General features: G+C 31.5%; 1 protein-coding gene across 3 annotated transcripts in view; it reads left to right on the forward strand.

The window, feature by feature from the left end:
- The window catches only part of KPNA5 (karyopherin subunit alpha 5), a 53,746-nt gene extending 40,853 nt beyond the window's left edge, over positions 1 to 12,893 (forward strand). For all 3 annotated transcript variants that reach the window (XM_008007240.3, XM_008007241.3, XM_008007239.3), the window contains 5 exons: positions 1,616 to 1,694; positions 3,058 to 3,183; positions 3,826 to 3,953; positions 6,878 to 7,056; positions 9,425 to 12,893. In XM_008007240.3, coding sequence (XP_008005431.1) covers positions 1,616 to 1,694; positions 3,058 to 3,183; positions 3,826 to 3,953; positions 6,878 to 7,056; positions 9,425 to 9,612 — 700 coding nt within the window. In that variant the 3' untranslated portion in view covers positions 9,613 to 12,893. The remainder of the gene's footprint in view (positions 1 to 1,615; positions 1,695 to 3,057; positions 3,184 to 3,825; positions 3,954 to 6,877; positions 7,057 to 9,424) is intronic.
- The last annotated feature ends 415 nt before the right edge of the window (positions 12,894 to 13,308 follow it).

Here is a 13,308-nt window from a genome sequence, read left to right on the forward strand (position 1 = left end):
AGTCCATGTAGTGAAAGCCATTTAGTATTTCACCTCTATTAAAGATAACATGTTTCTCTTTGCTGGGCTGTTATAGCTATTTTCCTTAAAAAGAACAGCTTTTCTATACAAAGAAGTTAAAAACATTTAAGAAAACTTGTTTTAAAAAGATGTTGTAACTTCATAACTTCATCTTCTTACCTTCTTTAAAAAATGTATTATCTTCCTTCCTTTCTTCTTTTGTCAAGAAGCCGTTGTAGGGCCAAACAAGGTAGATGGCACAAAGCGAGGTCTGATAAGGAGTTGGGGTCCCAGCATGAGGACAGCATCAGAGGAGGGTGGGCATGCAGGTTCAGCAGTGGGGATCAGGGCCTAAACTTGATAATGACACCCACTGGGGTGAGCAGATAAGCAGACTGGAGCAGGGCTTGGAGCCAGCACATCGTGGGATGCCAGTCTAGCTGAGGTAAAAGATTGGCTGATATACGGAGGTTAGGAAAATAGAAGCTATTTCCTGTTACCAGAGAATAGAGATAAAAATATAGAAGAGGAGAAAGCCTGAATAATCTAATGATTTTAGGTTAGAACTAAAAATATCAGTGTGAACTCATGGCTCTTAACATAGCTAGGTATAGAAGTAAATATATATGTGTGTAAGTGTGTGTGTACATCCTCTTGAAGGGCCTGGGAGCAGTAACACTTCTACATTAATAAGCTAAGGAAACTGAAGTTCAAATTGAAGTTTCTAAACACTACTCTCCATTAAAAGGAACCAAGATTCTTGGAGAAATGACTGGTTTCAGGGGTGGGACTGAGAAAATGTAAGATGAATGCAGGAAGTAATGAGTGCTCAAATAATGGACAGATGTCAAAAGGACACAGAAGCCTATTTGAAGGGGTTCTCACTATCCAAACCTGGGACAATTTGTGCTTTGAAATAAATTATATTAATGTATATTTTATTGACTAAAATACGAAACCCATAAGTCTACATTAAAGCATGTAGTTGGAATGATAGTATTAGAAATACATCACTGGTAATAATACTAATAATTACCAATACTTCAGAATAAGCATCAAGAGATGCTAAAACCTAGTGGTAAAAGTAGGTTAAGGAGTGGAATTTTGCATTATCTCAAAGTATTTTGTTGCAAAATATTAATTATATTAATTATAAACGAGAAAACGATAATGGTAAAGTGGAAAAGTCTGGCAGACATCATCGTAATTAGTGACCAGAATTCAGTACCAATATAATGGGAAAAAACAGACTGGGATATAATGAAAAGATTATAGCACTTATGATATCCCCCAGCCAAAGTATATAACCTGGGTCTTAATCATGGAAAACATTGGATAAACCCAAATAACAGGCTTATGATCTTCAAAAATGGCAAAATCATGAAAATCAAGGGAAGACTGAGAAACCATTCTGGAGAGACTGGAGAGACATGAAACTGGCTGTAGTGAATGATCCTGGATTAGATCCTTTGTTATAAAGGTTATCAGAATAATTAGTAAAACTTCAATGGGATCTTTGGCTGAACACCCTGCAGGAGTTTGTAGTATTTTTGTAACTTTTGTGTACATTTTAAATTCTTACTAGTATTTAGGTTCATGTTTTTATTATTTTTAGGCACAATGATTATAAAGTTGTATCACCTGCATTAAGGGCAGTTGGTAATATTGTGACTGGTGATGATATTCAAACACAGGTGAGTCCATACTTGAGTATCATAAGGTGTTAACATAAGGGACTTAAAAAAATTTATGTTTCGTACAACTTGATTACATATTAATCAAGATTTTAACATCACCATAATTGTGTGTGTGTCTGTATCTGTATCTTGGAGGATGGTGAGATGTCAAAGAAGATATGCTGTCAAGATCGACTCCAGCCAGATTTGGGTTACAATCTTCTTATTTATTTATTTATTTATTTAGTTAGTTAGTTAGAGACAAGATATTGCTCTTTCCCCTAGGTTGGGGTGCAGTGGTGTGATCATGACTCACTGCAGCCTTTGCCTCCCTGGCTTAAGCAGTCCTCCCACCTCAGCCTTCCAAGTAGTTGGGACCACAGGTGTGCACCACCACACCTGGCTAATTTTTTTATTTTTTTTAGGGACAGGGTCTTGCTATGTTGCCCAGGTTGGTCTCAAATTCCTGAGCTCAAGCGATCCTCCTGCTTTGGCCTCTCAAAGTATGACTTACAGGCATGAGTCGCTATGCCCAGCACAATCTTTCTTGAAGATAGAGAAACTTAAATTATTTAACACTTTAGATTCTCCTTTGTTTACTGCTTTACAGTATATTTTTTATTCTAACTTACATATTTTCTTTCAGTTTTATCCTTTTAAAGGCCTATTTGGATACTAATCAAAGTTATTAAACAGTTGCTCTTTAGTAATTGACAGTTATTCATTTAATATAGCTCTTTAAATGAAAATGCCATTCTAGACATATACTGTAATTTTCCGTTGGATTTCTGGTGCACTGCTCCGTACTTCTTCACCAGATGAATTTAATGTAAATCATTGGAGTATTTTGAATATAGGAATATAATTAATCTTGCAATGGAATAAAGAATGTAAAGGGACAATGCAGAATATACTTGTTTACGGAAGAAGAGTAAGATAGTAAAAATTTTTATGAAGCCAATTGATTCTACATGCTAATGTTTTTAATTATTGTAGAATTAGATTTTTTTCAGACTGTATGATATATATATATTTTTCAACAATTCATTTGGCAAAACTAGAGGTTGGATCCTGACCTCAAGTCACCAAATCTTTTTTCAGTTTTATCAGTTGAACTCTTAGAACATTTGTAAATATGAAGGATACACCTCTGATTTTCATTTTATTGGGGTGAGAACAGGACACTTCCTTATAGTGGCATGAGACTAGGTTTATCAATCGCAGAAGTGTAGAAGACAGCAAATTTTCCTTTGGAAGGAATTTCTCCTTTCTTAATTTCATTTTCTAGAATGTTTTTTGTATATCTAAATAATTCATTAGTAGCTTTTCACATAGGTTATTTACTATAAAACTTTTTGTTTCCATTTCTAACTTGTTTTAGGTAATTTTGAATTGCTCTGCATTACCCTGTCTCTTACATTTATTGAGTAGCCCAAAGGAGTCAATTAGAAAAGAAGCCTGCTGGACTGTTTCTAACATCACTGCTGGAAATAGAGCTCAGATTCAGGTAACTACCCTCCAGATCTGAGAGTAGAACAGCAAGGTCTAAGAAACCAGTTTGGACAAAAGTTAACACTTTTTAAATGTTTTTTATTGAGTTACTAAAAAAGATTCCTTTTTAAAAAGATACCGAAAAAGTATTTTAAAGAACATGGCCTTTCCTCCTCTAAAATAATAACATTTACTTGTAGTATTCTAGTGAAGTATAGCAAGTGTGTGTGTGTGTGTGTGTGTGTGTGTGTTTAGCACAGTGCCTGACACATAATGGTTTGTCTTTAGAAATATATATTTTTTGCATTAGTTTTAAATAAGTTATGCAATAATCTTCCTCTCAAAGCTTTTAATGATTTATTAGGGTCCTATCAAGCTTTTTGTGTCAGTGATTACTTATCCATTTTGATCAGTCACATGCCTTGTGCTTTATCATCTCTAAAATTTATATTTTGTTATTCTCCAGTCTTTAAAAAGCCAATTTCCTATGTAAAAAGAAAAATATTTGAAAGTTTGCTGATAGAATAGAAATTAAAAATTCTTGGAAAAGTATTTCCAAAACCTTGACATTTTGAAGCCATTGAGTTTCAATATTTTTTTTACTGGTAATATTTTAGAAACAGTGTTTGTACTGATTATATATTTTTCCCCCTCTCAGGCTGTTATAGATGCAAATATTTTTCCTGTTTTGATTGAGATTCTTCAGAAAGCAGAGTTTCGTACCAGAAAAGAAGCAGCTTGGGCTATAACTAATGCGACATCAGGAGGTACTCCAGAGCAAATAAGGTATGATATACACTTTTTAATTGTTTTTTAAATGTAAATGAGACAAAAGTTGAAATAAAACGTATTTTTATTTACTGATGCAACTAAAGTATTATTTCTAAGTCAGTTTGATAATACGAAATGATGGCATGTATTATATCAGTTACTCATTCACAATGGTTTTTTTGTTTTTTTCATTTAAAATATAACATCATTCTCCCTGATAGGCTGCTTATGAAAAATCAGGGATTAAAAATCCAAATGGGAACGGTCTGTGTTAATTTGTAGAGTACACTGTCATGGGCATTAAATATTTTTTAATCATAAAAATATAGCTTTATTATATAGAAATGGCTAACAATTTTGAATATCCACTTTAAATAAAAAGTGAAATAGACACTGTTTATATGGTGACGTTCTGCTCCTCATTGACTGTTAGCCTTGCCTATGGATAGTATCTTACTTTTATTTTTCTATACTAGTTACCTTTTTTAATATTAGCTTTTTGAGTCTAAGCTTTTTAAATTTATTTATTCTGCTGACAATATAAATAATAGGTGCATGGGCTTTTAAGTCAGCCTGATTTCAAATCCTGCTCCTTCAGTAAAAGTTGTGTGGTCTTGACAAAGTCATTTAACCCCTCTAATCTAGTTTCTTCATTTTAAAAAATGAGTTCCAGTAACAAATAGTAATGGTAGTATAGTCAGCCTTCCATATACTTGGGTTTTGCATCTGTAGATTCAACCAACTGCAGGTCAAAAATATTAAAAAAGAAAAAACAGTAAAAAATGCCAATACAACAATACAAAATAATACAAATTTAAAAACACAATACAACAGTTAGTAACATAGCAATTACATTGTTTTAGGTATTATAAGTAATCTAAAGATGATTTCAAATACATGGAAAGATATGCATAGGTTGTATGCAAATACTATGCCATTTTATATAAAGGAATTGAGCATCTGTGGATTTTGGTATTGAGAGGAAGGGTGTCCTGGAACCAATCTCTGATGAGACTGAGGGACTGTATCTTGATAGTTAAGTGAAATTTATGTCTTTGAAGTGTCAGCACAGTTCCTAAACATATTATTAATAACTAATAGATAATAACTAAGAATAGCTACTATTATTATTTGTAATCATCATAATTTTTATTGTCAGTATTGATTCCTGAATCTCTTTTTATCATGTACTTTCACTCTTTTTTATCTGACATAGCAAAGTTTCACTTACACCTCTGTTAAAAGCTTTACTTCTACAGAATCGTCTTGTTTGGAGGATCCCTCCATGAAACTAGACTTCTTAGAAAATATTTTCTAATGCATATTTGATTTATTTTTCAATTTATAAAACAAGTCAAATTGCAATGCTATTTTATAAATCACATGATTTTGAACTCTACCTATTCTTAAATTGTCTTTTATTGCCTTCATTTGTAGTATTATCTTGTTCTCTCAAATTTATATTGCTGTATATTGGTAACATCTGTCTCTGCCTTTTATTTTCTATTCTCTTTGCTTTAATCAGTATTTCCACTTTGTGTCATGGATACAAGCAGTAATAAATCAAGACCCTTCCTTTGTTCTATTTTGTGTTTTTTAAATGCTGATGTTATTTTTATTTTATTTGGGCTGCAAGTTTGTTCACTTGCAAATAGTTGTATTTTTTCAATTAATTTTTGTGGTTATATCTATTCTGTATATTATTCCTTTAATTTATTAGTATGGATCAAGTACCCAAATTGAGATAATTATTTTTCTAACCACTTTAATCATTTCATTAAGTCTGCATATATGGGAAAAGACCTCTTGATCTCAGATTAAGTTCTGCATCCATACCACTAGTTGAGTGCCTACTATTGCCAGTTATTGTGCTAAGTCATTTCAGTTATTGAGCACCAGCAATGTATCAGCTACTTTCATGTATTTTATCTCCTTTAATCTCTTAACGGTGAGTCAGTTATTCATTCAACAGATATTTTTGATCAATTACAGTACAGTATAGGGTAAATGAGTGCTCCAGTGAAGGTATATACATTTTTTTTTTAAGAGGGACAGAAACTTTTATTAAATGTCTATTGTGTTCCTACAACAACTCTCTGAAGTTGGTACTATTATTATTCCCATTTTTAAGATGGGGAAACAGACACAGAGTAATTGCTCAAGGTCACAAAACTAATAAGGAGTGGAATTGGGACTTGAAGGCACACAGCCTGGCTTCATAGTATGTTTTTAACCTTTGTACTTAATACGGATTTTTTGCCAAGTGAACAAATCAGTTACTTAATTTACATTACAGAGTACAGAAAACCAGCCAATAACTAGAAAAGGACATGCATTCAGAAATTAATGGAATTTTTTTGTGAATATTATTTATGAAAATTATTCACAAGAGAGCCTGTTTTGTTCCTAGAGGCCTTCTGCACTTCTGAAACACAGCATATGTTTTAGAACATTAGCTGTGATTGTTTTTATGGGAAATTTTCTCAAGTTTAATTTAGATGTCTTTTCTTTCTTTCCATTTCTGTCTACCCCCTTATGACCTCTATGTGTGTGTGTGTGTGTCTGTGTGTGTGGGCTTGCCTTTAAAAAAAAAAACAAACAGAAACCTTTCGAACGTACGTTTAGTGCTCAGATGAGCACCATGAAAAACACGCCCAAGTACCAGTTTGTGTGTGTATTTTATAGTCGTTGCAAGACCATTTATTGCTAAGTATGTTAAATTAGAGAATAGTTGAGTAGAGAAAATTTTAAGTTTCCTATGTGAGAATTTAAATATGTGTAATGTTTACATTTGTATAGGAATACTTTTTCTTAATTGCTTATGTAACATTTCACTATGAAAAATATTTTTGCGTTATTGTTACAAATAGTAACACCTTTGTACTTAAGTCTTTTTAAATCTTTTTTTCCCATTTCTTCTCTTTTAAATTAATCTGAAGGTATTTGGTAGCCTTAGGCTGCATTAAACCACTTTGTGATCTTTTGACTGTTATGGACTCCAAAATAGTCCAAGTGGCTTTAAATGGACTTGAAAATATTTTACGTCTTGGAGAACAAGAATCTAAGCAGAATGGAATCGGCGTTAATCCATACTGTGCTCTCATTGAAGAAGCATATGGTAAACAATCAGTTAAAAATTTGCAATTGTAGTCAGTTCTTAACTATCTGTCATAGATACTTTCCCCTTCTAGTTCCCTACATTTTTTTTGTTGTAAAAGCAGTATATATTTTTTTAAGTTTTAAAGTGTCACCCATAATTTTATTACCCTAACAATTTATTTTTTTATTTACTTTTTTTTACATTGTCTTTATGCACAAATACTTTACATTGACTTAATTGTATTGTATGTATAGTTTTATGTTCTACTTTTTAACATTTGGAGAAATTTTAAATTTCTACATAATTTTATTATAATGGCCACATAATGTTATGTATATACTATATATAAATATGTAATTTTTTTTTTTTTTTTTTTTGAGACTCAGTTTTACTCCATCTCCCAGGCCGGAGTGCAGTGGTGTGATCTTGGCTCACTGAAACCTCCGCCTTCCAGGTTCAAGCAATTCATGTGCCTCAGCCTCCTGAGTAGCTGGGGTTACAGGTGCATGCCACCATGCCCGGCTGATTTTTGTATTTTTAGTAGAGATGGGGTTTCTCCATGTTGGCTAGACTGGTCTCGAGCTCCTGGCCTCAAGTGATCTGCCCACGTCAACCTCCCGAAGTGCTGGGATTACAGATATGAGCCACCGTGTCTGGCCATAATGTTATATATTGAGTGAAGTTTTAGCCATTTGAATGGAAATTTAACCATAACCTGTTGTTGACCATTAGTTTGTTCCCAGTTTATCACTTTATGTATACCAAAATAAGCATCTTTCTGTGTATAAATTTATTTCTTTTATGGAATTAATATCCAGGGATAAATTTTCAGGAATTCAGTTGCTGAGTCTTAGGCACTGACTTCTTTTTAAGCGTTTGATATGTCTTCTCATTTTGCTTTCCAAAGGCCTGTTGCTGACAGAGTTACTGGCATTGTATAAATCTATTCTACAACCTCATACTTGTTTTTTTTTTTTTGCCGACTCAGCAGATGTAAAATAGTACACCAAGTTGCTTTTATGTACATTTTTTTGGTTTATTTACTATAGATAGTAGTATGTATTTTTCATGACTTAGTCTATTTCCTCATCCAAATTGCATATTTATTATACTTTGGTTATCTATTTGACTTTTTTTTTGGTAAAAATTTGAATTTTATTTTATAGTAGTTTATTTTGATACGGCTTTTTCCTAGGTCTGTTTTTTTTTTTTCAGATCGTCCATTGAGTACATTCTTTTATTTTAATAAAATATCCCATGTTCATTTATGTTTAACATAAATAACTCAGTCTAATTTTCTATTCTTTCAAAGTTTACAAAGTCATTGCCTCCACAGAGATTTGGTGAAAATTAATTTTTTTATTGCCAAGTTTTAAAAATTAGGTTCTTAAAACTTTTCACTTAATCATATGGAATTTATTTTAGATAAGGCATGAATCTAAATTGATTTTCTTTTATTTGCATTAAATATTCACTTTTCTGTATTAAGTCCTCTTACATTGTATGGCTGATTCAGACTTTTACTTTTGATTCTTGCCCATGATATCACTTTGTCTTTCTTTCAAATTATATAACATCACTGGATAAGACATTACATGAATACAAGATTTAGTCACTGATTTAAGAGTATTGTCTTACCTCAGTCATTATTTTGACCCCAAGTTAGACTAGGGTTTGAGCTATTCTGTGATCGTATATAGATATGACTTCTTTGCTGCTTTTTTATTCTGTGATAATCTGATTGAAGTGGTTTATCTGTAATTAAATGAAATATGTTTTCAGCACTACCCAGACTTATGTGTAGAGCTTTTTCTGATAAGCAGTAAAATCTATTGCTATAGATTCTCGTCATCCTTTCAAAATGAGGCCTTTCAGTTTCAATTGTAGATTGTAATTCTATTAAATCATACAGCAGCTGTATGTTTTTTATTGTATGGGTTTGCAAATTTTACACATTTATTTCATACTGATATTCTCTGGCTCAGCATGTTTTAGTTTCTTCATTTAATTTGTTTTGTTGCTTTCCCTTTTTGCGCTATGTTAGTTGCTCTAGAAAGGACCTGTGGAGTTACTTTATCTAAAACTGCCATTTTACAGTTGAGAAACAGAAGAACTGAACTTACCTGGCCAACATCACACACCTAGCAGGGTGGTGTCTGTGATCTTACTCCCAGGCCTATGGTCCTTCTTCATATCACACTGCCACATACTCTCATTCTTGAAGTATAAACCATAAGTGATGGCTATCAATATGTGCAACAATTAGATTAAAATAGCAGTCCCATTGCCAGTGAGGTGATAGATGATGTTCATTTATTATTTTGATTTTAACAAATACTGAAATTGTAGTAACAATTTGTTTTTATATATATGCTTTGTATAATAGGTCTGGATAAAATAGAGTTTTTGCAAAGCCATGAAAATCAGGAAATTTACCAGAAGGCATTTGATCTGATTGAACATTACTTTGGTGTAGAAGAAGATGACCCCAGCATTGTACCTCAGGTGGATGAAAACCAACAACAGTTTATATTTCAGCAGCAGGAAGCACCAATGGATGGATTTCAACTTTAACATACTGGAGGAAAAAAAATTTATGGCTAAAAAGGGTAGCTTCAGGTAACTCCTCTTTGTTGCCAGCGTCAGTAAGAATGTTTCTTTTTTTACATAGAACAGAAAAGAGAATTTGGTGCACTTTTAGAAAGCAAAATGAAACAAAAATTTCCATTCAGATGCAATCTTTCATTGTAGTTTGTTGTTGTTTTAGTTTTGTTGATGTTGTGCCTGTATTTATATCTTCTATTGTTTGGATTTTTGTATCTATTTGTGAATAATTGAATATGCAATTGTTTAGTAATTTAAGCTTGAAAAGGAGAACTTTGGTGAAGTATTACTTAGTAATTCTGAATTTTTTCAAGCATTCTTGGAAACTGCACATTAGCAGTAAACCTATTGATAATTGCATTTTGGCAGTAAGTCTTACATACCCAATCTCTACTAAATCTACCTCTATCTTGAAGCAGAAATAAAAACAAAAAAGCTTCAGAAGCATGAAATAATGCAAATGCTAAATTAGAATGTGAAAGTGTTTATTACCTTAAATTATATATATCACTGTGCTGTAGGTTATACTTTGCAAAAAATTGCAACAGAATACCTATAAAATTTATTTATAAAACAGAAGAAATATTGTACTGATAATCCATTCAAATGTGGCAGTTGTGAAGAGAAAAGCTGTTCTTCATGTTGAACACATAAAAAGATTACAAAACATTTAAATATTTCTGTTTTTAACATATAAGTGCTACGTATGTTAGTATATTTTGTATTTCAACCAAATATGCTACCATTTTTGAAACAGTGTTTGTTTTTCACTCGTTTTAAAGAGCATCATGAAAGAGATGTCATCATGAATCTAAAGTAATGCTGCGTATCTAAAATAATAACTAATTATTTCTCTGATTTTTCAGAGCAGTAATTGAAAAGTTTCATTTTCTATATAATAGTAAGTTTAGGTACTTGAATGACAAAATTATCCTGAAGAAATAACCTTATTATGTGTTAAATTTTATTAAATACGTTTAACATTTGGATGCTAAATGATGATGATAATGAAAATTGCTAAAGATTCTTTAATATGGTTCAAATCTATGATAGACTTTTTTCTTTTAGTAATACTCAGAGGGTCATACTGCTGCTTGTTATGAATCATAGATTACATTCATATCAGATTGGTCAATATGTATGTTTTATGATTTAACAGCAAAAACCTCTTCAAACTGAAAATTTAAAAGAAAGGTTTCAATAGAAAAATTATATATATATTTATTTATACCTACATATGTGTGTTCATTACTCTCACAGTTCAACTACTGTTGAACTTAATCTTTTAATTTATAGTTATACATAGGCTATTTACGTGTCCAATTATATACCTAGAACACTTACTTAAAACTTAGTTTACAACTCTTTTTAAGATGAGAACTAAGGCAATTTTGATGTGATTCATGGTCTATTCTTTAAAGAAAGATTTCATTTATGATAGTATTTGTAATGTTTCTGCTGGAAATCAGAGGCACGTTCCAAGAGGAAAATGTATATAGAAGTACTTTTAAAGAATATATCACTTTGTAAATTACATATCATGAAACTAAGCTTTTGACAAGACACTTAAAACCTACAGGTGTAAAATACAGGTTTAAATGGTGTTCGTAATGCTGAGTGCATCTGCCAGCCCTTTTTTATTATTAAGTAGAAGATTGTATCTGTGCCCCTTTTTTCATAGTGGAAGGTATATAGTTGAATATAAAATGATTTCCTTTTGCATTATCTGTATTAAAAAAACAGGGTAGTTACATTAAAGCTTACCAAATTGATGGTGAATTTATCAGATAAACATTTTTGTGGTGCAGATGGTTCTAAGTATCAGGTGACAGGGTATTCTACTCTTTCTAGTCAATTAAAATTGATAATGCAGCATGATTCATAAACTGACCAGCTGTGCCTCCTTTTATTTTGAGGACCCTGTAGTCACTATAATAAATTTCTAAGCCAAATTTTTCAAGCAAAATAGTTCTTATAGAAGGAAAAATAATATATATGTGTGTGTTCATGCATACACACAGAATGACCTATGAAAGGGAACTTAAATTTTGCCGGTAAAACAAACATATCTCTACGGACTATGATTATACTTTATAAGCATTTAAATACAGTTATATTTATTTCCTTGAATATATTACTTGGGTAATTAATTTTATATTTGATTGCAAAGAACACTATATAGCAGTTGGGACCAGCTCTTGACTTGGCTTGACTTGGCTTATTGATGAGTTTATTGGATCAAGACTAACAAATACTTTGTTATGAAAATTCTACAAAAATATAGCTACTCTTTTCAAGTATACCATTTAAAATATTTCATCAGGCAGAGCCCTGACCAGGAGAAAAGAAAAAAGAAAGAAAGAAAGAAGGAAAATAAAATGCTCCAAAATGTATTTTCGTTAGTCTTCACTGGCCCTTGTGGGGGGAAAATACTTTTTTAACTTGCTTTTCTAAGATTTGTTATGTTTATATCCAAGATAAACTATGCCAAAAAAAAGTGTTATAAAGAGGAATGCATGTAGCATTAATGCAAATATCAAGAAAATACTTGAAAGAGTCCTTTTCATTTATTTAATTAAATTTGGTGTTTTATTTTTGTCTGAATCTGAATTTCTCCTATTTAATCTATGCAATTATGCTTGTTTTATATTTATAAGCACTTGACTGACTGGTGTGGTCTTTTTACTATGTTTTATTTCAAAACGTTGTTTTAAGTGATAGTGTTCTTAAATTTTAGTGTCATTTGTTCAACTTACTGGTAACACCAGAACAAGAAAGCAAAAAAGTAATAAATTCTGCTGGCACGGAACTGACATATCATTTGGTAACTGTAAAACCTATTTGCAGTTAAAGGTTGATTTATTGGATAAAGGACTAAAAGAAGCATATATTACCTTTGCCTTTATATTTTTTTCTTCTTTTAAGACGGAGCATTATGGAAAAATAAATATAAAAAAGTCTTAGCGAATTTTTGTTGCGGTTCTCAATTCAGCAATCTACTGGCTGCTTGTGAAACTGTGAAATCAAACTATTCTTAACCTTTATTCATTACATGGTTTTATGAAATGTGACATTTTAGGAGCCAATATAATAGAGCTCTAAAAGGATAGTATATCTTTAAATTCTGACTGGGGAGTAAGAAGAGAAGATATTCTTACCCTACTAAATAAACCAACTTTTGAGCAGTATGCAATATTATGAAATGTTACAACACTATATTAACAAATAATAAAATATTTTAAAATGGCATTTATATAAATGTGTCCATTTCATTTTTTCTTAAGATTGTTGTTTCCTAACAGAACAAAGATAGATGCTATTATTGGTTAAAAATCCATTTACTTTCTAAAACCAACAAAGGAGAAAAAATAGAATTATAAAAAATAGCTCATCCAAAACTAGACAGAAAAAGAGAAAAAGCAAATGAAGATGGAACAAATAGCAAGATAGATCAAACCCAGTTATATCAGTAATCACAGTAATTACTAATGATTTAAACATGCCAATTAAAGTGCAGAGGTTATCAGTTTTAATAAAAAAGTAAGGCTGTATTTTACCTCTAAGAAAACATTTTTAAGAAGCAAATTGGTGAAAAGTGAAAGGAAGGAAAAAAGATATACCATGTTATCACAAATCAAAAGCAAGTTGGAGTGGCCATATTAATAT

This window comes from Chlorocebus sabaeus, chromosome 13 (assembly GCF_047675955.1).
Source record: "Chlorocebus sabaeus isolate Y175 chromosome 13, mChlSab1.0.hap1, whole genome shotgun sequence".
Taxonomy (NCBI): Eukaryota; Metazoa; Chordata; class Mammalia; order Primates; family Cercopithecidae; genus Chlorocebus; species Chlorocebus sabaeus.